The sequence below is a fragment of the Lampris incognitus genome, chromosome 1, assembly GCF_029633865.1.
Source record: "Lampris incognitus isolate fLamInc1 chromosome 1, fLamInc1.hap2, whole genome shotgun sequence".
In the NCBI taxonomy this organism is placed as follows: Eukaryota; Metazoa; Chordata; class Actinopteri; order Lampriformes; family Lampridae; genus Lampris; species Lampris incognitus.
The window spans coordinates 6,286,021-6,313,959 of NC_079211.1; the positions used below are offsets into that span (position 1 = coordinate 6,286,021).

The 27,939-nt window shown below is 50.6% G+C and overlaps 1 protein-coding gene across 1 annotated transcript in view; it reads left to right on the plus strand.

The window, feature by feature from the left end:
* Positions 1-19,592, plus strand: part of tapt1a (transmembrane anterior posterior transformation 1a) — a 54,674-nt gene extending 35,082 nt beyond the window's left edge. Inside the window, exons 10-14 of the mRNA XM_056275046.1 lie at positions 1,436-1,495; positions 1,617-1,685; positions 2,075-2,151; positions 5,382-5,569; positions 18,314-19,592. Of these exons, the coding sequence (XP_056131021.1) occupies positions 1,436-1,495; positions 1,617-1,685; positions 2,075-2,151; positions 5,382-5,569; positions 18,314-18,627 (708 nt within the window). The 3' untranslated portion in view covers positions 18,628-19,592. The remainder of the gene's footprint in view (positions 1-1,435; positions 1,496-1,616; positions 1,686-2,074; positions 2,152-5,381; positions 5,570-18,313) is intronic.
* Positions 19,593-27,939: the final 8,347 nt, after the last annotated feature.

The window sequence follows — 27,939 nt, forward strand, 5'->3', positions numbered from 1 at the left end:
CGACTCGGACTTCGGTTGGATGACACAGCACACCGACAAAGGTTTAATGAGTTTTACTCTCACAAACGAGAGACAAAATCAGATTCGAGCAAACTCAGCAGCACTGTGAAACATGAAACAAAACCTAAAAATAAACCTCTTCCAAAAGTCAATAAACAATTTAAATAGATCAAATCAATAATATGAATGACAATCAAACAATCATGGAAAGTTGAATCGGTTCATCTGGACACAGCGTTTATTGAGAGAGAAACATCTCATCACTCATCTTAAGGCCGGGTACAGACTGTGTGATGTGGGCCGTCTCAGGTGAGAGATGACTAAACGTGGCGATATCTTTGGTCGTGGCTCCGAAACGGCGGTCCTGCGTCGCGCTGTGAGACAGGTTCAGAGACGGCCGTTATTACGGTCTTGGGACCGAAGCAACCTGGGACTAAAGTCTGACTGTCAGAAATGAAGGACGACCATCTCAGTGTGACTGCTGCTACGACCTGCGTCTACTAACCAACCAATAGAAACGCAGCACGAAATGACGCACTGATCAACACAACGCAGCATCTTTGCTGGCGCTAAACACAAACAAACACACTGTTAGCATCTGTGGTCCAAATGCTGTGGATTCAACACAACGAGCTGCGGCGACTACTGGAAGGACTCGATTCCTGCTTGGCGTCGTGTTGCTCTACCAGCGGCGTAGCTTGATTACACGCGCTGATGACGGTTTTTTGGGGGGGGGGGTTCCCCCTTTTTCTCCCCAATTGTATCCGGCCAATCACCCCGCTCTCCGAGCCGTCCCGGTCGCTGCTCCACCTCCTCTGCTGATCCGGGGAGGGCTGCAGACTACCACATGCCTCCTCCCATACATGTGGAGTCACCAGCCGCTTCTTCTCACCTGACAGTGAGGAGTTTCACCGGGGGGACGTAGCGCGTGGGAGGATCACGCTATTCCCCCCCAGTTCCCCCTCCCACCTGAAATGGCGCCCCGACCGACCGACCAGAAGAGGCGCTAGTGCAGCGACCGGGACACATACCGACTTCCCACGCACAGACACGGCTAGTTGTGTCTGTAGGGACGCCCGACCAGTAACACGGGGATTTGAACAGGCGATTCCGGTGTTGGTAGGCAACAGAATAGACCGCCACGCCACCCGGACGCCCCTTGAGGACGTTTTTATGGACTTGTGTTGTAGCCTGCGATTCAGTAGGTGTTTTCATCGTCCAGTCCACATACATCAAACTCGATGTCGTACCCAAGTTTATTAGACCCATATCACAGTGTTATAGGACTGCTAAAATCACACAGTCTGTAGGAGGCTTATGTGACCTCTGCAGTCTCAACTGACTGCGGAGAGAGAGAAGAATGTTGTGGTGAGAGTCCATGGAACGATTTGTCTGCAGCCGTTTCACTCTTCTGTCTGCCTCTGTCTCACTCCAGGTGTACAGTGAATACAGAGCCAGCCTGGCTTTCGACCTGGTGAGCAGTCGTCAGAAGAACGTAGGCACCGTTTTTGTCCCGCCACAGTCGTTCTGCCCACATAGCCAGCATTAAGCCCGCAGGTCTAATCAGCGGGGGCTTCGCTAAGCGCTATAATGTGTGTCTGTTTGTCACCGTGTAGGCCTGCACCGACTACAGCGACTCAGTGGCCCGGAGAATGGGCTTCATCCCCCTTCCCCTGGCTGTCCTGGTAAGTCGGAGTTCATTCATGCCTTGTCTACCAGGAGCCTCTATTTACCACACCAGATTATTGCTTAATTGTTGTTTTTCTTTTAAGATAGAATATAAAAGCTATAAAAGGTTTTGCACAGCTTCAAATTTTGCACACAAAAAAAACCCCACATCGATATCGAGTTAGCACATTTTGGGCTCTCGTATCTACGACAGCTAGAGGTTAAACGAGAATCTGTCTTTTTAGTCGCTTGGCAGCAAGGGCAACCACGATCACAACCATTTGTTTTGTAATAATCTGTTCTGCTAAACACCCATCAGGGTCTGATTCTGTTTTCCTCTCATCTCCCTCTAATTGTGTTCATGTAAGAGCATCCTTAATGTTACCATGTGCTTTCTCCCCGACAGCTGATTGGAGTAGTGATGAGTTCTGTGAAGGTGCAGGGGGCGCTCTCCTACACATGTGTGTTCCTCTTTTATCTTGGGTAAGACTTCTGTTCGGGTGTCGCTCGTCTATCAGGTTGTGTTGTAGCATGAAAATACTCATCGCAGGGCAGAATTGTAGTGGTGCTGAAATGTGGAAATCCTCTCTTCGGAAACACAAAGACAAAACAAGCGTAGCACAGATGCTGCCTGCAGTGTGCACTTACTTGCTTGCCCCCCCCCCCCCCCCGAGCCCACCACCAACCCCGGTGTACGACCCAGGTGAAAAGAAGCGGATACAACTGGGGAGACAAAGGGGGCAAAAAAACAGACTGTTTGTAGGATCAACCATACATGTGGAGTCGCCAGCCGCTTCTTTTCACCTGACAGTGAGGAGTTTCACCAGGGGGACGTAGCACGTGGGAGATCACGCTATTCCCTCCAGTTCCCCCTCCCCCCCCCGAACAGGCGCCCCGACCGACCAGAGGAGGCGCTAGTGCAGCGACCAGGACACACACCCACATCCGGCTCCCCACCCGCAGACACGGCCAATTGTGTTTGTAGGGACGCCTGACCAAGCCGGAGGCAACACGGGGATTCGAACCAGCGATCCCCGTGTTGGTAGGCGACAGAATAGAGCGCCACGCTCCCCAGATGCCCAGGATCCACCATGTGTGTCAAAGGAGCGTCAACGCGTTGTTAGGTTCACTTTGGTTTGTGTCTAACAGTCCCAATTACTGTAGACCAAAACACCAGGTCATACTACTTACTCTCATACCTGCATAGTCCCTGTCTCTCTCTCTCTCTCTCTCTCTCTCTCTCTCTCTCTCTCTCTCTCTCTCTCTCTCTCTCTCTCTCTCTCTCTCTCTCTCTCTCTCTCTCTCTCTCTCTCTCTCTCACACACACACACATTCAGACACAAGCACACATACACAGGGTTACATAAGCATTACTATGGTGCCCTTTCATCTCCCCCTCACGCCAGGCGGTTGATCTGCCTCGCTCATTCTCTTTTCTCCAGTCTCATTAGGACCGTACCATTCAGAGTTCCCCCGGGGGTGGGGGTGGGGGTGGGGGTTGGGGGTGTTGTCATCTCCAGTCCCATCTCCGTCTCTCCTTCCATAAAAATAGCAGTGCCCCGAACCAACCGCCCTACCGAGTCCGAGATTCAGCGCCACTCACACACCCGGAGTCCGTGTGACTCTAGTCGCACCAGGCCATGGCCCACAGACCCAGATGTGTCCGTGTTCCTCTAATCAGATCTGGTTTCCTTCACACCGAAAGCCTAGAAAACACCGCAGAGCCCCAGCAGCGAGCATCCACCCCTGGGTGTCAGTGGTGGGATGTGATCGCTGACGACCGCTGCCAGATGGTGGACTGAATTCATTACAGCTGCAGACCAGATCCAGTCAGCTTCCTGGAGACTCTGGGAAAACGTCTTCTCTGCAGAGGATAACAGTCATGCCCATCTGCACGGGGGAGTCAGGCTTGTTTTGGCTGATACTGTTCTGATCGTTCAGATTTTTCATCACGATTTTTACTCTCACTGGTTTGAAGGACAAACTTATTTTTCCACTCTTTTTGGGTGCTATACTGCCATATTTCCTTCTTTTTTTTTTGTCAGTACAGGAAGGATTTCTTTTAAATCCAGGTAAATTCTTAGTGATACAAATATGTCAATATGCAACAGCTATTGACGATCGACAGTAAAATTACAATAGATAATTTCTGTCATGATTAAAACGTGATTTGTGTAATTCTACTTGAAATCTGAGTCCTACCTACTGTTCACTGGTGGGAATAACAGCAAATCAGAGCATGCAAAACATCCATCCATCCATCCATCCATCCATCCATCCATCCATCCATCATCCAAACCACTTATCCTGCTCTCAGGGTCTTGGGGCTGCTGGAGCCTATCCCAGCAGTCATTGGGTGGCAGGCGGGGAGACACCCTGGACAGACCGCCAGACCATCACACAGAGCTGACAAAACATACACACACACACACACACACACACACACACACACACACACACACACACACACACACACACACACATTCACACCTAGGGACAACGTAGTACGGCCAAGTCACCTGACCTACATGTCTTTGGACTGTGGGAGGAAACTGGAGCACCCGGAGGAAACCCACACAGACACGGGGAGAACATACAAACTCCACACAGAGGACGACCCGGGACGACCCTCAAGGTCGGACTACCCCGGGGCTCGAACCCAGGACCTTCTTGCTGTGAGGCGACCGCGCTACCCAATGCGCCACTGTGCTGCTAAACAAATAACGATAAATAAAGCGTGCAAAACAAATTAAAATAAAGAGGAAGCGGATGCATGGCACATTTGCTGACATCTCCAGTCGATATTGTTTGCTGAAGAATAGGAGTTCCTGTAAAGTCTTGGGAGGGCCTCAGATACCCAAAGCACCACTCAGCTGGCTTGGCTCCTTTGTCTTTAAATGCATAAATCTGGGGGGGTCGGGTAGCCGTAAGTCATTTGCTTGGTTTCAGTCAATAGCCCTCGGCAACCCCTGCTTATATTTTCTAGTCATTTAGTCGGAAAGCGTTGAACATTGCCGTCTTTAGTCCTGCTGTGAAGACACAGCTGCTGTGTAACATGTGTCTGTTTGACGTTATCTTCTATTCCAGTGAAAATTGACTCATCCAAGTTTCCTGCACCACATACATGTAGGTATAGGCATGGGGCAGTACAGCGGCGCAGCGGTTAGCACGGCCGCCTCACAGCAAGAAGGTCCTGGGTTCGAGCCCCGGGGTAGTCCAACCTTGGGGGTCGTCCCGGGTCGTCCTCTGTGTGGAGTTTGCATGTTCTCCCCGTGTCTGTGTGGGTTTCCTCCGGGGGCTCCGGTTTCCTCCCACAGTCCAAAGACATGTAGGTCAGGTGACTCACCCGTACTAAACTGTCCCTAGGTGTGAATGTGTGTGTGTGTGTGTGTGTGTGGGCCCTGTGATGGCCTGGCGGCCTGTCCAGGGTGTCTCCCCGCCTGCCGCCCAGTGACTGCTGGGATAGGCTCCAGCATCCCCGCAACCCTGAGAGCAGAACAAGCAGTTTGGGTAACGGATGGATGGATGGATGGATGGATGGATGGATGGATGGATGCATGTAGGTCACCTTGCAGGGGCTCCTCGGCAGCGGTCGAGGCATCAGAGTTAATTTCTCCGTCACATTTCACAGTTCCTCACATACTTCCCAAGGAATCGAACTGGCATCTTCACGGGCAAGGATTCTCTAACGGGAGGCTTCCCCCCCTGTTTAGGCTGGTGACCCTCAAGGTGCTGAACAGCATCGTGCTTCTGGGTAAATCGTGTGTTTACGTCAAGAGAGCCAACATGGAGGACAAGCTGTTCGAAAAGCCCTCCGCTCCTCCCTCTTCCTCCACCACCACTTCCTCCTCGGTGAAGAACCCCAGCAGAACCGAGCAGGCCCAGTTTCCCGTCCGTTCAGGTATGAAGAACTTTCAATTCTTCTTTTTTTGTTTGTTTGCAAAGTAGGCATTTTAACATCTTCAGCTGTATTGTTATTTCAGGTTATTGTGTTCTGAAGCCTCTTCCACACAAATCCTTGTCTCGTCCTGGATTTCAAATCCTGAGATTGGTGGTAAAGCCCCTTTCGGACCACGAAGTCGATTCCAGTTTTTTCATGCAACGCCCCTTTTCAAAAACAACAGGGAAGTCCATGGATTTTAGTCCTGTCCTTCCATCCCCTCCATGATATCACTTCTTTGTTTAATTTGTTCCTGATGGGGCGTCCGGGTGGCGTGGCGGTCGGTTCCGTTGCCTATCAACACGGGGCTCGCCGGATCGAATCCCCGTGTTGCCTCCGGCTTGGTCGGGCGTCCCTACAGACACAATTGGCTGTGTCTGCGGGTGGGAAGCCGGATGTGGGTATGTGTACTGGGCACTCCACTAGCGCCTCTTCTGGTCAGTCGGGGCATCTGTTCAGGGGGGAGGGGGAACTGGGGATAATTATTATAATAATGATTTGTTCTTGATATACGTGATATACGTGAACCACAATGTTCAGACGTGCTGCTAGTTTAAGTGACACAGAATGCGGTTTGTATGCTTCTTTGTGTTGTTGTTACTTCAGCTCTGCACTGCAGCTACAAGTGCTGCACCACAGAGAGAGAAATTTGACCACGAAAATGTGACGCCTTCATCTTCACCTTTAGCTGACAACACACAGATTTGCATTTTCACCGGGTGCGTGTTTGACGTAGCATGTGAAAACACAACGGGGTCCCGTGACGGTCTTTTCTGGTCTAGATATGGTGGCTTGTGTTTGCTCCCATTAACAATCAAGTCTGAGCAGGTTGTCGGCTCCAAAACAGCTCACAGGGTTGGTAGGGAGTTAGTGCCTTGCTCAGGGGTTTACTCCAGGAGGAGGATGGAGGGTTGTAGGATGGTCAGTTTGCTTAGTCCTTGACCCCCGCTAGTCAAAACCTGAGCCTGGAAAGGTTATGGCAAGTGAACATTATGAACGAGAGGGTCTTGTGTTAAATATGGACATTTTATGGAGAATTGATCCTGTTTTTATTCCCTCATCTGGTCCGTAGACAACTATTAGCTAATCATCCAAATAGCTAATTACATAAGTACCCAGAACTTCTTACTAAATCAAGACATGTCATGTCAGCTAGTCTGAATAAACACACACACGCACACACACACACACACTGGAATAGAGACGTTAACAGAAATTAGTCATGGGAATCTCACAATAAATAATCTTACTGCGATTGAATATTATTTAATATCATTGGGAAATCAATCATCAGTGTGTGTGTGTGTGTGTGTGTGTATAAAATATTTTTTTTTTAAATCTCCCCCTCACCCTTTTTCGGGTGGTGTGTGTCTTCCTCCAGCTCGGGTCCTCTACCAGAGGCCTGGGAATTTGAGGGTTCTGCACAGTATCTTAGCTGTTCCTAGGACCACAGAGACCTCAGATGTTGTCCCTGGAATCTGCTGGAGCCACTCTCCCAGTTTGGGGGTCACCATCCCTAGTGCTCCTATTACCACTGGGACTACTGTGGATTTCACCTTCCACATCCGAGCTAGTTCTTCCCTCCGCCCTTGGTATTTCTCTAGTTTCTCGTGCTCTTTCGTCCTGATGTTGCCGTCGCTCGGGATTGCTACACTGATCACTCCTGATGCCTCCTGTTCCTTGTCGACCACCACGATGCCTGGTTGGTTAGCCAGCACCTGCTTGTCAGTCTGGAACTTGAAGTCCCACAGGGTCTTAGCTCTGCCACTCTCAACCACCTTTGGTTGTGTCTCCCATTTGGACTTGGGGACTTCCAGTCTGTATTCAGTACAGATGTTCCTGTACACCATCCCAACCACTTGGTTATTATGTCTTTCAGTGTACACTTCCCCAGCTAGCATCTTACACCCTGCTGCTAAGTGCTGGTCTGGACTGTCTCAGGGGCGTCTTTGCACAGCCTGAATCTTAGGACTTGTCCAGTGTGGTAGACCCCTGCCTCAGATCTGGTCCTGTTCTTGTGCTGCTATGATCAGAGCCTCTGTGCTGTCCTTCAGTCCAGTCTTTTCTAGCCACTGATAGAATTTCTCAATATCAGCCACGTCCTCTATCTGTCGATGGTACATCCGATGGAGGGGCTTTATATTCCAAGATACCTCCTGTTCTTCTTCCTCTGCACTCTCTGTCTTCTGCTGCCTGAGCTACTCACTCAGCAGTTCATCCTGGGGGGCCTCTTTCACATGTACTCATGGATGTACCGTGTTTCATCCTGGATTGTGGCCCTGACACTCATTAAGCCTTGGCCCCCATTTTTTCGCTTATCGTACCGTCACAGGCTGCTGGACTTTGGGTGGAACCCTCTGTGCATTGTGAGGACTTTCTGTGTCCTGATACCTGTGGCACTTATCCATCCATTATCCAAACCACTTATCCTGCTCTCAGGGTCACAGGGATGCTGGAGCCTATCCCAGCAGTCATTGGGCGGCAGGCAGGGAGACACCCTGGACAGGCCGCCAGGCCCACACACACACACACACATTCACACCTAGGGACAATTTAGCACGGCCGATTCACCTGACCTACATGTCTGGACTGTGGGAGGAAACTGGAGCACCCGGAGGAAATCCACGCTGACACGGAGAGAACATGCAAACTCCACACAGAGGACGACCCGGGACGACCCCCAAGGTTGGACTACCCCGGGGCTTGAACCCAGGACCTTCTTGCTGTGAGGTGACCACGCTAACCATTGCTCGTGCCGCCATATATTTAAGACAGTATTTTATATTGTTGATTGTACCAAAAATGCCAAGTAAATTTCCGTGTCCATTTGTCCATATAATGCACATGGCAATAGAAGAATTTTGGATTCTGATCAGAACCGTATAGGCACAGTGAATTAGTATCATCTTGCCTCCATTTAAAGTGAAGATGCAACGTGAGAGCAGACACATCTGCTTCGTGCCTCACCCCATACCCAGTAGCAGTGAGTTACATGTTACCTGCTGGCTTGTCTTCTCAGGCTTCATGTTGGTTTGGTTCTCATGCTGCAGTCGCGCTGAGATTGCACCCAGCTTCCCACCTGAGCCCTCCTGAGAAATGAGGCATATATTTAGACACTTAGCTGAGATTTTCATTTACACTACACTCACATTCAAGGCGGTCAAGCAGATTCGCCAGCCCAGAGAGACGGGAGCAGAACACGTTGGTGTTGACTGTCGAACTTGGGGGAGTTTAACAGGACACGTGACTGTTTGTAAACACAGTTGACCTCTGACCTTTTGTGTGACAGGGTAGTGTCCGAACGGAGGCCGTGTTAGCCGTGTCTTAGGACATCTGTTGTTGTTTCCACCTTCTGTATCTCCAAACTCTGAGGGCTGGATCTGTATTGTTAGTAGCTGTTCGATAGTCCAGATGGCTGTTTGCTTGCCTATGAAAGAGTGTTTATAGAAAGATGGGTCACCAGTTTTTGGTGAGCTTATTTCTCTTAGGAAGGAAATTCTTTTACACACACAGTGCAAAATATTTTGCCTTTCTGGTTAGATGTATTATGGAAGTTAAACCGTGTGTGTTTGTTTGGGTTCATGCTTGGGGTTCAAGGTGAACCCATTTTGCCAGGCAAGGGGTGACGTGGACAGGATGCCTCCTCTTCCTGGATCATACACGCCGTCCTCCCCTGCCAAGTCTCATTTTGCATTGATGGCGGCGCACATTCACATTTGCAGCGGCCTCACCCAGTACTGTCCACGCGGTGTCTTTGTCCACGTATGCGTCTGAGTTTGTCTTGGTGTGATGGCTGGGAGAGCTGGCGCTGGATCAGCTGGGAGAGCGTGGTCTGCTGCGTCCTGTGGGCCCAGGGACCACGGCCCTGCCTGGAGCTGTGCCCACAGAGGAAACACCGAGGGCGGTCTGACAGGACGTGGAAGCGGGGCAGGCTAAGCTAACTGCTAGCCCATGCAGACCGGCGGTTCTGACACTAAAGTGTTTCTGATTCTGATTGGATGGGCCAGTAAAGTGACAGGAATCACAACTTTAAAACAATTCATTTGGGGTTTTTTTCCTCCGCAAAATCGGTGTTCTGCAGCTGCAATGGAACCACGAGTAAGACAGATTGCTGGGTCTCTAGCTAACACACACACTCTTAACACACATATACACGCTGTCAAACACACACACACACACACACACACACACAGTGACTGTACAGTTAGTGGTAACAGTATATATCTGTCATCCTTAGTCAAATCCTTGCAGATCTTTTCTTTCGTGCGTGCGTTCGGCCCTCCTGCTGTGCTGAGCTGTGAGCTTTAAAATGACGAAGACCCTGACAGAGCTTCGCCACGTCTCAGCTCCTACCAGCCCTTCTAGTTCAGCTCCAACCGGATCCGCACAGAGCAGCTAAGAGGCCTAAAGCACCAGTAACTCTCTGTACAATAACAACTATCGCTCTAGTTGTGGGAAAAGGAGGGCGCGTCTCCTCCGCTGGGATTTGAACTGACGAGCTACACACCATATGCTCATTTCACCGTGAGGCTGCTGCTGCCCGCAGCACATTTACCACACAATGTAGCGTCTGTCCACGATGGCCTATGTCTTAAGGATCTGGGTCCAAATGTCTTGGGATGTGTGTGTGTGTGTGTGTTGGGGAGGGGGGGGGGGGGGGGCTCACAGATGGTTTTCTGGCAGCTTTTCTTGGGAGTGTGGTGCTTTACTTTAGATCTTCCACGTCCTTCACGGACGAACTGGTGACTCGTTTGTTGATCGGGCGTTGTTAGTGAGCGATGTGGGGTCCTCGTCTGTATCTCTGACCAAACTGATAGTTATGCTAGATAGTTATGCTAGATATTTCATAATTTCACCCGATGAATCTTCGCCGAGGTTTAGTTTCACTTAAGATTAGTTTGGTTTTATTGGGACATGTAAATGGGGATGTAAAAACCAGGTCCAGGAATTACAAGTCCTAACCAGACATTTACTAAACCAGCTGATTTCACTTCCTAGCTTCCCTTACCTCTGTCGAGAGTGGTGTTTAAGATAGAATCAGCTGGTTTAGTACCGGACCTGAGCTGTGTCCCAAATCCACACTATACTCTAACACTATGTAGTATGTACTATGTACTCGTCTTGGCCCTGTGATGGTCTGGCGGCCTGTCCAGGGTGTCTCCCCACCTGCCGCCCAATGACTGCTGGGATAGGCTCCAGCATCCCCGCCACCTTGAGAGCAGGATAAGCGATTTGTATGATGGATGGACGGATGTACTCATCTTCATAGTATACTGTTTTGACATATACTACTATTACTACTACTATACTACTACTACTATTTTCAGCCGCTCCCACTGGGTGTCATCACAGCGGATCATCCGTTTCCATCTCTTCCTGCCACACCCAACTTGTGGAGCATATGCCCTGATAACATTCATCATCACCTCTTCGATTTCCAGCTTCATACTCATCACTCTGTCCTACACTCTTCACCTCCAGCACACTCTTGACATACTCTTCTTTCAGAGTTACCCCTACTCCATTTCTCCTCCCATTCGCACCATGGTGGAAGAGTTTGAACCCACCTCCGATGCTCCTGGTGTTACTGCCCTTCCACCTGGTCTCTTGCACTCACAGTATGCCTACCTTTGTTCTCTCCATCTTATCAGCCAGCTCTCTCCCTTTACCAGTCATAGTGCCAGCATTCAAGTTCTGACTCTCACCTCCACAGTTACCCTTCCTCCTGTCCCGCTGCCTCTGGACATGCCTTCCCCCTCTCCTTCTCCTTCGCCCAACAGTAGCATAGTTTCCACCAGCACCCTGCTGGCCAGCAGTACCGGTGGTGGTCGTTGGTAACCCGGGCCTCGACCGATCCAATATGGAAATCTGATTTATGATCCGCATATTTGATTTGGCCAGTCATACTCATTATCATACATGTTGACCGCCCAATGACCCCTGGGATAGGCTTCAGCATCCCCGCGACCCTGAGAGCAGGGTAAGCGGTCTGGATAATGGATGGATGGATATTGGATTTGGCAAAGGTTTTACGCCGGATGCCCTTCCGGATGCAACCTTCCCCATTTATCCGGGCTTGGTGCCGGCACTAAGGATGCCCTGGCGTGTGCATCCTCCGTGGCTGACACACAATTGAATGCGCTGCCATTTTGTACCAACAGGAAATGACGCAATGTGTGTGCCGACAGAACTGCAAAGATGGCGAATCTGCCAATTTCTGCCAAAACCAGTTATTGAAATGTTCTTTGGATTTATTAGTTTCCGTTTTTTTTTTGATTAGTTTTTTAATGTTCCCCCTTTGAGATGGCAGAGACGCTCCAGTAGATGACAGCTGATTTGTTTACTTACTCCAGTTTGTTCTTGCCAGCCGTGTGCGCTGTAGTGAATATGTATGTATACACCGCTGAGAGTTAACTCGCTGCTTGGTCACTGGCTGCCATTTTTTCCAAAATGTCCCGGCTCCTCAGTCTCCGCAGCACATTGCATGATGGGACAATAGTGTCGACCAACAGCAAACTCAGTATGGCATGTTTGAATTTTGAAATGTACTTTATTTTGTCGGTTTTCAGGTGTGCACACACTACAAATGAATAACGCGGTTGGATTACTGTGTAGTAAGGCGTTTGGGACACGTGGAGTTTTTACATCTCTGCAGGTACATGATCAAACGCACAAAGCAGCAGCAGGTTGGAAGACCAAGGGGATTATGAAGAAAAGAAAGAATAATTCAACTCTCCCTTCAAACAAATACACCGTGAGATGACAAGCAAAAACACAAGTGAATGAGATGAAAGAAAGCAGAATACACAACAATAAGGAAAACAACAAAACAGCTGGCAATAAAAAATAAATGAAAACCGCTCCGATGGAGAGTATGAGGTCGTAGGGAGGTGTCACAGTGAATGGGAGCGCTGTTGGTGTGTGTGTGTGTGTGCGTGTGGGGGGGGGTCTTTACAGACTCTTTTTTACCCCCTTTTTCTCCCCAATCGAATTTGGCCAATTACCCCACCCTTCTGAGCCGTCCCGGTCACTGCTCCACCCCCTCTGCCGATCCGGGGAGGGCTGCAGACTACCACATGCCTCCTCCCATACATGGTGGAGTCCCCACCCGCTTCTTTTCACCTGACAGTGAGGAGTTTCACCAGGGCCCCCAGTCCCCTCCCGGACAGTCGCCCCGACCGACCAGAGGAGGCGCTAGTGCAGCAACCACGACACATACCCACATCCAGCTTCCCACCCGCAGACAAGGCCGGTTGTGTCTGTAGGGACGCCCAAGCAAGCCAGAGGTAACACGGATTCGAACCGGCGACCTCCGTGTTGGTAGGCAGTGGAATAGACCCAACCCGGACGCCCCCATTTTTACAGACTCTTTAACAGGAAGTTCTTGCAGTAAGAGAACAGGAACTTCTTCCCTGAATCGTTGGGATGCAGATAAGGCCAACCCATATCGTACCCAGTCCAACACTTTATTTAAATCCTCCTGGTCGACAACATCGTCGCCGCTTTGACACTCTGTCTGTTAAATGAGAAATCTCTGATGCTGCTCAGGGCTGGGAGCGCTCCCTCTCCGAAGCTCTCAGTAGGTGTATGTATGTGTGTATGTATGAATATACAGATAGTATTCTGCAGTCTCCTCACTGTACACTCTGCAGAGCTGGGCTGTGCTGTAGCCGGGGGTGAACGGTCGTCTCTGTGGAGTGAGCCTTGTTGCTTTTCAATGCCGCTTCGCTCCATTCTCTCTGATGGCTGATGAATTATTCTGTTTGGTTGACGCTCTTTAAATTGGGCTCTAAAGCTCCTCTGATACGGTCTGCCTGCACACTGGAGACCTGCTGTGTGTTGCATTGACCATCTCTCTGATGCTGCAAAGCATCTTCTTTCCTTTTTTTTTTTTGCGCATTATTGCGCTTTCTTATTCAAAGCATCACAGGGCCGAGCCGTGCGCGAGTGGTTGATGTTAACTCGAGTCAAATTCAATTACCGCTGATACCCGTTCAGGGTATAAATCTTTTAAGCATCGGCCGATGCCAAGTACTGATCTGATCCATTACTTTTACTGAAGAGTGCTAGCCTGACATCGCCTCTGGAAGCTCAATTCAACTTTATGTTCATGTGTATCGCAATACAATGAAATTCTTGTGCTCTGGCTCTCTCTGCCTTAACACTAAGGACCCAAGGACACACCATCCCAAAAAAAACTACACACCTACATACACTATGTACACGTGAACACTATGTACATTATACATTATTTCCACACTACAGACACACTGTACACCATAACACAACCATGTAAGGTAGATATGGATGCATCAGCTTTTCAGCAACCAGACTGACTGTGGAAAGAAACTATTACTGAGATGGGTGGTGTGTGAGTTGATGCTCCAGTAGCATTTTTTTAGATGGACGGAGTGAGAACAGATCATGAGTAGGGTGTAGCTGGTGTCCCTAAAGATGTTTTGGGCTATCGTTTTGCAGCATGTGCTGTAAATATTATGAAGTTGTGGTGATAGTTCCATGCCATTGATTTTTGCTGCTGTCTTTACAGTCCTTTGACACAGTCCTGAGCAGTCAGGTTGCCAAACCACACTGTGATGCAGCCTGTCAAGATACTCTCAATAGTACTGCGATAAAAGTTCACAAGAGCTTTGGTTCTCCTGCCAAAACTCTGGAGATGCCTCAGAAAATACAGTCTCTGCTGTGCCTTCTTGCGGATCTAGTTGCTGTTGAGAGACCATGTGAGGGTGTCTGTGATGTCTAAACAGAGAACTCTAAAACTATCCACAATGTCAACAGATGACCCATTGATGGAAATAGGAGTGGAATTTCCTCTGATCTTTCTAAAGAAGGAAAGAAAGAATGCCAATTTATTTTTTCATTGTATTCTATAAGGAACTTGTTCTCTGCATGTAACCCATGCTATTGTATGGGAGCAGTGGGCAGCTGCGGTGCAGCGCCCACGGACCAAAACCAGTTCTTCTCTCCATCGCCTTGGCCAGGGGCACAGGCAGGAGTATTACCCCCAACATGCATGCCTTTTTTTTATGGTGGGAGGAAACCGGAGCACCTGGGTGAAATCCACATAGTCACAAGGAGAACATGTAAACAACACAGAAAGGACCTGGGACAGCCTGGGGTTTGAACCCAGGGACTTTTTGCTGTGAAGCAATAGTGCTAACCACTGGGCAACCGTGCCGCCCAAGTCAACAATGATTTCTTTTGTCTTATTGACATTTAGAGAGAGGTTATCATGGCACCATATGGTTAAATTTTCCACTTCCCTGCTATAGGCCCTCTCATCACTGTCGCTTATTAGTCCAGTTACTGTAGTGTCATCTGCAAATTTAATGATGCTGTTATTGTCATATTTAGCAACACAGTTGTGTGTAAACAGAATGTACAATAGGGGACTGAGACAGCAGCCCTGAGGTGTGCCAGTCCTAAGAACTAATGTAGATGAGTATGTTTTACCTATTCTCACAGTCTGGGGCCTGCTTGTCAGAAAATCAAATAGCCAGTTAAAGATAGAGTTGCTTGCTCAGACCAAGATCTCTGAGTTTCAACACAGTTTGGATGGTACAGTTGTATTAAAAGCAGAGCTGTAATCAATAAACAACATTCTGACATGGGCATTTGTTTTCTCAAGGTGTACTAAAGCAGCATGCAGAGTAGGTGAGATAGCGTCATCTACAGAGCTGTTGGAACAGCAGGCAAACTGTAAGGGGTCAATGGTAGCAGAAATACTAAATTTTATATATGACATAACCAATCTTTCCAGGCACTTCATAATAACAGAGGTCAAAGCAACAGGTCAGTAATCATTAAGGCAAGAGACAGGTGTTTTCTTAGGTACTAGCACAATAGTGGTTTTCTAAAAACACACTGGGACCACACACAATGACAGGGACAGGTTAAAAATGTCAGTAAAAACCTGAGATAGCTGAGTGTAACAAGCCTTGAGGACACAGGAGGGGATGCTGTCTCTGGGCCAGAAGCCTTACGAGCCTTAACCCTTTTAAAGGTTTTACTCATATCAGCCTCTGTCATGTATAGCTCAACTTCATCGGGTGGGCACTGTGCTGCTGTCACTGGGTCAGAGTTGTGAGCGTCAAAGCAGGAATAAAGTTGTTAAGCTCATCTGGGAGAGAGGCAGATGTGTTTATAGCCACACTGGGTTTGGATTTATAGTACATAATCGCCTGCAGCCCCCTCCACATGCACCATGAGTCACAGCCACTCTAGTAATTTTCCAGTTTGTCCCTATGTTGTCTTTTAGCAGCTTTGAGGGCTTTCCTTAAGTCATACCTGGATTTTTTTTTTTTTTTTGGAGCATTCCTTGTCCCCCGATTGAAAAGCAGTGGTATGCTCGCTCAACCTCAGGTGAATGTCGTTGTTAAGCCAGGGCTTCTGGTTGGGGTAGGAGCAAATAGTCCGTACTGGGATACAGTTATCCACACAATCTTGATATAGCCAGTGACCGATTCAGCACTCTCCTCCAAACTTGAGGCTGAACCCTGAAGAGATTGACCAGTCTGTTGAATCAGAACATTACTTAAATTTGGATTTGTGTTCTGTAGTCCAGCACTGTACTGTCCTCGCAGTGGGCTGCGCACACTTCACTTTCTGCTTGTCAGCAAGGAGCAAGAGCACAGACAGGTGGTCGGATCTCCCAAACTGAGGTCGTGGAATAGACCTGTAAGCTGCCTTGATCACGGAGTAACAGCGGTTGAGAGTCTTACCACCTCTGGTGTGGCAGGTGACATGTTGGTAAAATTTTGGTAGCACAGATTTCAGGTTACAGTGGTTAAAGTCCCCTGCCGCAGGGTGCAAGTTCTCCTGCCTGCTAATGGCTCCATACAGTCCGTCCAGCACCGCTGCAGCACTAGCTAGCAGCGGTATGTAGACGGCAGTTAGCAACATGCAGGGGAATTCCCTTGGGAGATAGAATGTTCTGCACCTTATTGTTCCAATATTGGCGAAAAGGACCAAGAGACTATTTCCACGTCAGCGCACCATGAATTGTTAACAAAGAAGGATCTGTCACCTCCCTTTACCTTGGCAGTAATCGTCATGAAACGGTCCATGCGGTGCACAGAAAAACCCTCCAGTTGTGTATTAGGACCCAGCCAAGTCTCTGTAAAGCAGAACACACAACGGTCCTTCATGTCCCTTTGAGAGAGACTGGATGTTAGAAAGCAGTATGCTGGGAATCCGGCTGGGTAGGACGCCGTTGTAGCCTTACAAGGGCACCACCTTGTTTTCCTCGCTTCCGGCAGCACTGTCTGCGGTGATTACTCCATGGTGGTCCCCACAACAAGGCGAGAACAGCTCGTAGTGGGTCGCCATAGTACGGTGCCATCTTCGATCTCGGGTCTCTCATTTAGTTTTTGATTTCCAAGGGGCGTTATGAACAGGCACAAACCAGAATACCTCTGGACACAATTGGATAGACCTACAACCAATCAGAGCAATGAAACATGTGATGTAGCGCTTGACCTGTTACCAACAGCATCATTAAATCCGCAGATGACACCACAGTAATTTGACTAAGTGACAGTGATGAGAGGGCCTACAGGAGGGAAGTGGAAGATTTAACCATGTGGTGCCATGATAACAACCTCTTTCCAAATGTCAATAAGACAACAGAAATCATTCTTAAGAACTTTCACAGAAAATCCTATTCCTGTTTCCATCAATGAAAAGTCTTGAAATTGTGGGCGGTTTTAGATTTCTCGGTTTACACATCACGGACTCCCTCACTTGGTCTCTCAACACCAGCTGCATCCTCAAGAAGGCACTGCAGAGACTGTACTTTCTGAGGCAACTCGAGGGTTTTAATATGAGTACCAAAACTCCAACGAACTTTTATCTCAGTACCACGGAGAGTGTCTTGACAGGCTGTGTCACAGTGGGGTTTGGCAACATGACTGCTCAGGATTGCAGACTGCTTCAAAGGACTGTAAGACTCCATGGGTAGCGATACGCCATGTTAGCCGGGTATCTACCAATATCAGTATCAGTGCGTTCCTAAATTCAGTAATAAGGTGCTAATGATAAGCAGCTACAAAACAAAGTACTTTACAGGAAGTCAGGAACGCCGACATCCTGAACTATTAGATCATGAATAAGAGAGAATACTGACCAGTGGAAGCAGAGGTCACACAAACAAGGACTGTAGACTGAGAAACTGTGTCATTACAACTTTAACCAAAATGAACTGCTGATCATCATTTCATTTTCCTGCAATTCCATAATAAATGGATTTTTGTTTTTTTGTTATTTGTCTCTACAATTCATGAAAGGAGCATAAAATCAGCACTTGTAGTCACCGTGATAGCCATTTTTCTGTGGTAGGACGGCAGGAGAACAGCAGGTTAGCTCTACCGGGACAGACATAAGGACATTTGTAAAAAATGTAATATGACTCATGGTGAAAGTCGGCTGTTGAACACTGGAATCCACCCGCTGCTGTGACCCGGGTTCTTTAGAAAATATTTCAGCTTTCATAACCAGAATCAGTTTCCATCTGTTAAGGGCTCAAACACCCCAGCGATATGACACAGCGTTTTAAAATCGTCTTATTGAAACATGCAGAGGTTTGATTTTTTTCCCATGTTCATGATAATTCAGTTTTTCTTGTGTTTAAATGAGTATCACAGTGTCTGTCAGTGGACTGAATAAATAATTCAACTCATTCTGTCTCAGATGAATCCGGCCGGACGGAGCGGATACCCGACACCCCTCGCAGCCCAGCATCCTCCTCCTCTTCCTCATCTGTGACCACTCAGCCTGCCCCCAGGACTGACATATTACCCGTCCCGCCCGTCGCTGCCTCCGACACGGCCCCTCCGCCCCGCAGGCCTCCTGGCCCCGAGCCCGAGTGCCCCACGCCGCTGCCCGCCGGCAAGGAGGAGCACGAGGCGGCGCCGGAGGGAGGGTCGGAACTCAAACACAGGACTCCCAAAAAAGACCTGCTGGAGATCGACCGTTTCACGATCTGCGGTAACCGCATCGACTGACCCTGTGACCCCCTGACAATGGCCGCTCAGGAGAGATCCTGGACCACATATTTATTCACACTGTCCCGCTGGTTTGGGCTTTCTCTCCGTTTGGTTTTCTCTCTCCTCCCACGGCTGCAGGTTCAACTGCTGCCACCCGAGGAAGGCGGAGCCCACGGTAACCAAGTCTTCAGGGTGTGTGTGTGTGTGTGCAGACACAAGCGTTTCCTGTGCAAGCAGCACCGATGGAGCGAAAGAGGAAGTGAACAGGTAGCAAGAGGACGACACATGGAGGAAACTCCCAGACGGCTGTTGTGCAACCAATAAACTTGAATAATTCATGTTATGTTTTTTTGTTCTGTTTGAAAAAGGAAATCTAAATCTTTCTGGTGTAATCAGATCTGATCCTGCCACGTTGCACAGCTGTATGAACGGGTGGCTAAGATGTTTAATGTTCGGTGGAGCCTCGAGGTTCAAACTACCGTCGTTTGAATGATGAACTGGAAGGGGTAATCTTGGGATTAAGGCTCTGGGGGGGGAAATGGGACATGAAATTGAGCTTATACAGGTCTTTAATTATTGGAAAGTGACAAAAATAATGTTTGAGGAGCCATCAAACAAATCGGCGTGTTTCGTAGCCGTCTTCCTCGTGGTTTCCTGTGGAGGAAGACTCGGTTTCAGCTCAGTAGCCTAGCTGCCGGGCTTCTCCCCCAGGTACTGTTGGTGAGCATCATATTGAACAGTTGGCTGAAAGCCTTAAATGTGGACATGACAGTAATGTCTTGAAATGGCATTTTGGGGCGTCCGGGTGGTGTAGCAGTCTATTCCGTGACTTACTGACACGGGGATCGGCCGTTCGAATCCCCCTGTTGCCTCCGGCTTGGTCGGGCATCCCTACAGACGTGGCTGTGGGTGGAAACCTGGATGTAGGTGTGTGTCCTGGTTGCTGCACTAGCGCCTCCTCTGGTCGGTTGGGGCACCTGTTCAGTGGGGGGGGGGCTGGGGGGAATAGCGTGATCCTCCCACATGCTACGTCCCCCTGGTGAAACTCCTCGCTGTCAGGTGAAAAGAAGCGGCTGGTGACTCCACATGTATGGGAGGAGGCAAGTGGTAGTCCGCAGCCCTCCCCGGATCGGCAGAGGGGGTGGAGCAGCGACCGGGACGGCTCGGAAGAGTGGGGTAATTGGCCGGATCCAATTAGGGAGAAAAGGGGGGGGGGGTCCAAAAAAGAAACGTCATTTTGAAAAGCAAAATGTGCAGGAAAGCTGAAATTTACAAATCACCCTTGACAAGTGTACATCCGCTCCAAAGCCTCGTCCAAACAGGAAGTAGCAGTTATGTACAGCTGACATAAATATTATAAATGCCTTTGTTCTGATTAATTAATTACTCGTCAGACGACATGCGTTCTGCTGCTGTTCATTAAAAGCTGTACCTTAAGTGGACCTTATCAGATCTCTGTCAAACAGCATTTCTCTACCTTCAAACCCGGTTCGGGAGCATGGGGGCAGTTCGGTAGCACGAGGATGGTTCGGGAGCATGGGGGCGGTTCGGTAGCATGAGGGCGGTTCAGTAGCATGAGGATGGTTCGGTAGCATGAGGGCGGTTCGGTAGCTTGAGGGCGGTTCGGTAGCACGAGGGCGGTTCGGGAGCATGGGGGCGGTTCGGTAGCATGAGGACGGTTCGGTAGCACGAGGGCGGTTCGGGAGCATGGGGGCGGTTCGGTAGCATGAGGACGGTTCGGTAGCTTGGGGATGGTTCGGTAGCATAGGGCGCTTCGGTAGCATGGGGGTGGTTCGGTAGCATGAGGGCGGTTCGGTAGCTTGAGGGCGGTTCGGTAGCTTGAGGATGGTTCGGTAGCTTGAGGGCGGTTCGGTAGCTTGAGGGCGGTTCGGTAGCACGAGGATGGTTCGGTAGCATGAGGGCGGTTCGGTAGCATGAGGGCGGTTCGGTAGCTTGAGGGCGGTTCGGTAGCACGAGGATGGTTCGGTAGCTTGAGGGCGGTTCGGTAGCATGAGGGCGGTTCGGTAGCACGAGGATGGTTCGGTAGCTTGAGGGCGGTTCAGTAGCATGAGGGCGGTTCAGTAGCATGAGGATGATTCGGTAGCTTGAGGGCGGTTCGGTAGCTTGAGGGCGGTTCGGTAGCACGAGGACGGTTCGCTAGCTTGAGGGCGGTTCAGTAGCATGAGGGCGGTTCAGTAGCATGAGGATGATTCGGTAGCATGAGGGCGGTTCGGTAGCACGAGGATGGTTCGGTAGCTTGAGGGCGGTTCAGTAGCATGAGGGCGGTTCAGTAGCATGAGGATGATTCGGTAGCTTGAGGGCGGTTCGGTAGCTTGAGGGCGGTTCGGTAGCACGAGGACGGTTCGCTAGCACGAGGATGGTTCGGTAGCATGAGGAGGAGCTGTACAGGAGGTGCCTCTGAGAAGGACGTGTGATGCTGGACGACCCCCTCCCCTGCACCGCCGACACAGATTGGTAATGGCCACACAGAAACAGCGTTTTACCACACAAATCTGCTTTGGCCCCCGCGTTACACCTCGTGATTGGAGCTAATCCGGTAGAAAATGACCCAGCAGGCACCACGCTGCTCCTCACACGCGCTAATCTGCAAGGCCGGCCGGTGGGTGAGGCCGTGTTGACGTCCTTCACCGGGAGTCATGTCGACGCAAGAGAGAGTCCGTTATCTCGCCAGCGCAGGACTCCACCGGCTGGCCTTCCACCCTTCTCCAGAAGCGTCTCCGAGCTACTTTTGATTTTTGCCGTCGGTCATTCTGACTTAGAATAAGTCCCCCACTTTTAACCAGATGACGGTCGTCTAGGAAACCAAACTCCTCCAGCTAAATTCCAGCACGGGACCTCACCTGGTCAGAGTCGCTGTCGTCTGGCTGGTGTGCCGAGGCGTTATTCTGCGGGTCGTTTGCACCGATGGACCGTGTTGTCTTAAATGCGCCTTGCGTAACGGACCGGGAAGCCATGTAACCCTCCTACACCGAGGCTGAGCAGGTCAGATGGGGTCAGACCACACCACGGTGCAGGTGGAAACACCACCACTAGACGGATTTACATTGGTTTATCAACCCAGAAGTAGTTTGAAAAATCTGATTTAAGTGTCCGGGTGGGGTGGCGGTCTATTCACTTGCCTACCAACACGGTGGATCGCCGGTTCGATTCCCCGTGTTACCTCCGGCTTGGTCGGGCGTCCCTACAGACACAATTGGCCGTGTCTGCGGGTGGGAAGCCGGATGTGGGTATGTGTCCTGGTCGCTGCACTAGCGCCTCCTCTGGTCGGTCAGGGCACCTGTTCGGGGGGGGACTGGGGGGAATAGCGTGATCCTCCCACGTGCTACGTCCCCCTGGTGAAACTCCTCACTGTCAGGTGAAAAGAAGCAGCTGGCGACTCCACATGTATGGGAGGAGGCATGTGGTAGTCTGCAGCCCTCCCCGGATCGGCAGAGGGGGTGGAGCAGAGACCGGGACGGCTCGGGAGAGTGGGATCTGCCGGTGACCGGGACGGCTCGGGAGAGTGGGATCTGCCGGTGACCGGGACGGCTCGGACGAGTGGGGTACAACTGGGGAGAAAAGGGGGGAAAAGATCCAAACAAAAAGACCAATGTGATTTAAATCCCTCTGTAAGTGTGTGTTTCCCCTTGGGTTTCTGAGCAGCACCAGGTTCGGTCACGACACTAAATGTAAACGGGGTGTTGGTCTTCACGAGACCCCGGGGTAGTTGTTGGTCTTCACGAGACCCCGGGGTAGGTGTTGGTCTTCACGAGACCCCGGGGTAGTTGTTGGTCTTCACAAGACCCCGGGGTAGTTGTTGGTCTTCACGAGACCCCGGGGTAATTGTTGGTCTTCACGAGACCCCGGGGTAGTTGTTGGTCTTCACGAGACCCCGGGGTAGGTGTTGGTCTTCACGAGACCCCGGGGTAGGTGTTGGTCTTCACGAGACCCCGGGGTAGTTGTATTATGTTTACATGCTAGAGTGACACAAGTGGTATTTCGGCGGCAGCATGCCTCCGTTTGTCTGTAGACAGGTTTCATCAGCCGGCCTTGTGTTTACTATGAGTTGACCTTTGCCACCGTGTTAGAAACGCTGAGCCGCGCTATAGGCCGAAATGTCACCATATAGCTTCCATGTATCATGCCTGTATATGAATGTAAGGAGAGGAATATAACTATTAATATATATTATTTATCGTGTCTCATTTTTGACACCAGGCCATAAAGCTGCCGTGCCTCGTACTTCTCCTGGGTGCCAAAACTTAATCCAGTCGGCTGGTCATGAATTAATTAGCACCGGCCCTCGTAGCACTTTATGGTTCCTGCAGACGTGGGTCGTGCGCTCACACTTCTGTCCAGCTGTTTTCACAGAAACTCGATGCAGATGCTTTTGTATAGTGTGATGACAAAGTTGTGTTATTATTTAAAATTATGGTACGATACCTGTTTCCTGGTGCAGGATGATTACCAGGGTCTCTGCCTGACAGACAGGAGGTCTTGCCTCTGGCTGACAGACGGGAGGTCTCGTCTCTGCCTGACAGACAGGAGGTCTCGTCTCTGCCTGACAGACAGGAGGTCTTGCCTCTGGCTGATAGACAGGAGGTCTCGTCTCTGCCTGACAGACAGGAGGTCTCGTCTCTGGCTGACAGACAGGAGGTCTCGTCTCTGACAGACAGGAGGTCTCACCTCTGCCTGACAGACAGGAGGTCTCGCCTCTGCCTGACAGACAGGAGGTCTCATCTCTGCCTGACAGACAGGAGGTCTCGCCTCTGCCTGACAGACAGGAGGTCTTGCCTCTGGCTGACAGACAGGAGGTCTCGTCTCTGCCTGACAGACAGGAGGTCTCGTCTCTGCCTGACAGACAGGAGGTCTCGTCTCTGGCTGACAGACAGGAGGTCTCGTCTCTGACAGACAGGAGGTCTCGTCTCTGACAGACAGGAGGTCTCGCCTCTGCCTGACAGACAGGAGGTCTCGTCTCTGCCTGACAGACAGGAGGTCTCGTCTCTGGCTGACAGACAGGAGGTCTCGCCTCTGCCTGACAGACAGGAGGTCTCGCCTCTGCCTGACAGACAGGAGGTCTCGTCTCGACAGACAGGAGGTCTCATCTCTGCCTGACAGACAGGAGGTCTCGCCTCTGCCTGACAGACAGGAGGTCTCGCCTCTGCCTGACAGACAGGAGGTCTCGCCTCTGGCTGACAGACAGGAGGTCTCGTCTCTGCCTGACAGACAGGAGGTCTCGTCTCTGGCTGACAGACAGGAGGTCTCGTCTCTGACAGACAGGAGGTCTCGCCTCTGCCTGACAGACAGGAGGTCTCGCCTCTGGCTGACAGACAGGAGGTCTCGCCTCTGCCTGACAGACAGGAGGTCTCGTCTCTGCCTGACAGACAGGAGGTCTCGTCTCTGGCTGACAGACAGGAGGTCTCGTCTCTGCCTGACAGACAGGAGGTCTCGTCTCTGGCTGACAGACAGGAGGTCTCGCCTCTGGCTGACAGACAGGAGGTCTCGTCTCTGCCTGACAGACAGGAGGTCTCATCTCTGCCTGACAGACAGGAGGTCTCGCCTCTGGCTGACAGACAGGAGGTCTCGTCTCTGGCTGACAGACAGGAGGTCTCGCCTCTGACAGACAGACAGGAGGTCTCGCCTCTGACAGACAGACAGGAGGTCTCACCTCTGGCTGACAGACAGGAGGTCTCGCCTCTGGCTGACAGACAGGAGGTCTCGTCTCTGACAGACAGGAGGTCTCGCCTCTGGCTGACAGACAGGAGGTCTCGTCTCTGGCTGACAGACAGGAGGTCTCGTCTCTGCCTGACAGACAGGAGGTCTCGTCTCTGGCTGACAGACAGGAGGTCTCATCTCTGCCTGACAGACAGGAGGTCTCGCCTCTGCCTGACAGACAGGAGGTCTCGTCTCTGCCTGACAGACAGGAGGTCTCGTCTCTGGCTGACAGACAGGAGGTCTCGTCTCTGCCTGACAGACAGGAGGTCTCGTCTCTGGCTGACAGACAGGAGGTCTCGCCTCTGGCTGACAGACAGGAGGTCTCGTCTCTGCCTGACAGACAGGAGGTCTCATCTCTGCCTGACAGACAGGAGGTCTCGCCTCTGGCTGACAGACAGGAGGTCTCGTCTCTGGCTGACAGACAGGAGGTCTCGCCTCTGACAGACAGACAGGAGGTCTCGCCTCTGACAGACAGACAGGAGGTCTCACCTCTGGCTGACAGACAGGAGGTCTCGCCTCTGGCTGACAGACAGGAGGTCTCGTCTCTGACAGACAGGAGGTCTCGCCTCTGGCTGACAGACAGGAGGTCTCGTCTCTGGCTGACAGACAGGAGGTCTCGCCTCTGACAGACAGACAGGAGGTCTCGCCTCTGGCTGACAGACAGGAGGTCTTACCCCACCCTGGTAAATATCCATGTGATCTCCTACCCAGTGGTGTTTCTCCACCTTCTTTGCTGTAAAAGCTGTTGTGATGAAGCACAGTCCCCTGTGGTTTCTGGAAGGTGCACGACTCCGTAGACGGGTTTCATTTTTCGGTCTTTCGCTGTTCATCACCGCTGTGACGGGAAAGAGTTCTACTTTCTTCGCCTGCCAGTTTCCATTTGAATTTTATTTTCATTCTTTCTCTTTGCCATGAACCTTGACTTCCTCCCCTTGACTCTGTCTGTACGGTTTCGTCTCCGCGGGCCGGGGGACCCGACGGGTTGAGAGCCGGCGTGTCTTCTGCCTCCAGAACCAGGTGGATAAAGCAGAAATGGGCCGCGCCGCTGGCGGAGGCAGAAAACAAGCTGAGCGGTACGGCGGCCGGGCCCGGACCCGGGTTAAACACGGCTCGCGGAGACGAGGCCCGATGTGCTCTTATGCAAACTAGCGTTGGTCTGGTACACTGCCGGCTAAGTGTCATCGGTCCAGTTCCAACAGAAACTCGTACCTTGATACTGTGTGAAACGGCCTTCTTTTGGATCAATAAAAGTTTCTTTTCTAAAGCTCGCTGTCCGGATTTTTCAGAAGACGGGGTTCAGGGGTGGGTTCGAATGAGGTTTCTTCTGTTTTCTGAGGTTGAAAAAGAGGCTCTCTTCTGTCAAAGTTCCTCTCTTTTTTATGTGCCGGCGATGAGCGACGTCGTGTCCTTCAGCATGCAACAAAATGTACTGGAGGTGTTGGCAGACCCGCGTCGTATTCACCACCTTTCCATCTCAACCGGCAGGTCTGGCCTCCGTGCCGTGACCCGTGTTATTCACAGCACCGCGTGATGGGTTTCAGGATTCAGGTTGAGTTTTACATGTTGCACCGTGCAGTGTAATTTGAACGGACGGCCTCGTCGGGCGGTCTGAGCTGACGGATTTGATGGACCAGTTTCTGGGCTCCTAGAGATAGAGTAGAACCAGATACTCTCTATTAGTCATTTTGTACATGCATACCAATGAAATTTACTCTGCATTATTGTATAGGAGCAGTGGGGCAGCCACCGTACAGGACCCGGGGACCAACTCGAGTTCTTTCCACTGCCTTGCTCAGGGGCACAGGCGGGGGTATTAACCCTAACGTGCATGTCTTTTTGATGGTGGGAGGAAACCGGAGCAACTGGAGAAAACCCACGCAGACACGGGGAGAACATGCAAACTCCACACCGAAAGGACCCGGGACGGCCAGGGGTTCGAACCCAGGACCTTCTTGCTGTGAGGCAGCAGTGCTGACCACTGGGCCACAAGATTTGTACACAACTGGACAAGTATGGAGAATTGATTCCCATTTCTACCACATTAGTCTTTAAAAATGGGAGTGGTATGGAGTGTCAGGAGTTTATGGTACGATGTCCCACTTGACAGATGGAGGTTTTGTATTTGGGAGATGAAAACTGACGTGATTTCACCCTTTTGCGAAGGAGAATATTGAACTTAAAGTGATGCCTTCTTGTCCAGTCCCTTCGAGCACACGTCATGTTGTCGCAGACGTCAACCACAATCTTCAAGAAATTAAGGGATTTTAGGGGCGTCTGGGTAGTGTGGCGGTCTATTCCGTTGCCTACCAAGGCGGGGATCGGTGGTTCAAATCTCCATGTTACCTCCAGCTTGGTCGGGCGTCCCTACAGACACAATTGGCCGTGTCTGTGGATGGGAAGCCAGATGTGGGTATGTGTCCTGCTCGCTGCACTAGCGCCTCCTCTGGTCAGTCGAGGTGCCTGTTCGGGGGGGGCAGAACTGGAGGGAATAGCGTGACCCAGATAACAAAATTGCTGTGGTCCAGACTTGCCCACACGCGACACTTCATTCGGCCCACATACCACATGGAATGATGGCACTTGGGCGGTCCGCTCCTGTTTAACAGATCTGGGCCAGAACCAAGCCATAGCAGTGCTGCATGTGCCACATATTTGCCAAAGGTGGCCCATATTTGTTTTGTGATATTTGGGCCATATTCACCATTTACCACACGGACCACTTCAGGGTCACATCCAGATCACATGATACCGAGAGCACCGCATCTTTGCCAAAAAAGGCCCACATGTGATTTGGCATATTTGGACCACGTTTGCTACTATACATGTGGGCCACTTCAGGCTCACATCCATGTTGTCAGGAGCAGAAGAAGACCATCAGTGCTGCGTCATTGCCTGAAGTGGCCCACATCCGGATGCTAGCTGGGGATCCTCCCACGCGCTCCATCCCCCTGGTGAAACTCCTCACTGTCAGGTGAAAAGAAGCGGCTGGCGACTCCAGGAGGCATGTGGTAGTCTGCAGCCCTCCCCGGATCGGCAGAGGTGGTGGAGCAGCGACCGGGACGGCTCGGGAAGAGTGGGGTAATTGGACGGATACAACTGGGGAGAAAAAGAGGGGGAAAATTAAGGCATTTAAATTGGGAGAACCAAAGAATTCTTAAAGAACAGATTCTGTGTGCTTATTAACAGAGGTAGGACCAAGTCACTGTTCTCCAAGTCCCAAGTCAAGACTGACAAGTCCCGGGTCCTAAATTGAGTTTCAAGCCCTAAACTATTCATTATGTGCTCTTCATCAAATCTGATGCATATTGCAACATTTTGACAACAGAGTAATGGTTGATATACTACATTTATTAAAAGCATTTTGTCTTTGGACGTGGGGAAGGTTTCAAGTTGAAAAGCGTAAGTCACAGTCGAGTTCCAAGTATTTTTGTTATTTTGTCAAGTCTACAGTCATCAAATTTGTGGACTTGAGTCTGATTTAAGTCCAAGTCATGTGACTCGAGTCCACACCTCTGCTTCCTAGAACCTGGTCTTCACTCCGACTATTACAGCAGTTGACTTCCTTCTTGGAACGGTTTCAGCCGCAGAAGATGGCCCGTGAATACTGAGCTGGTG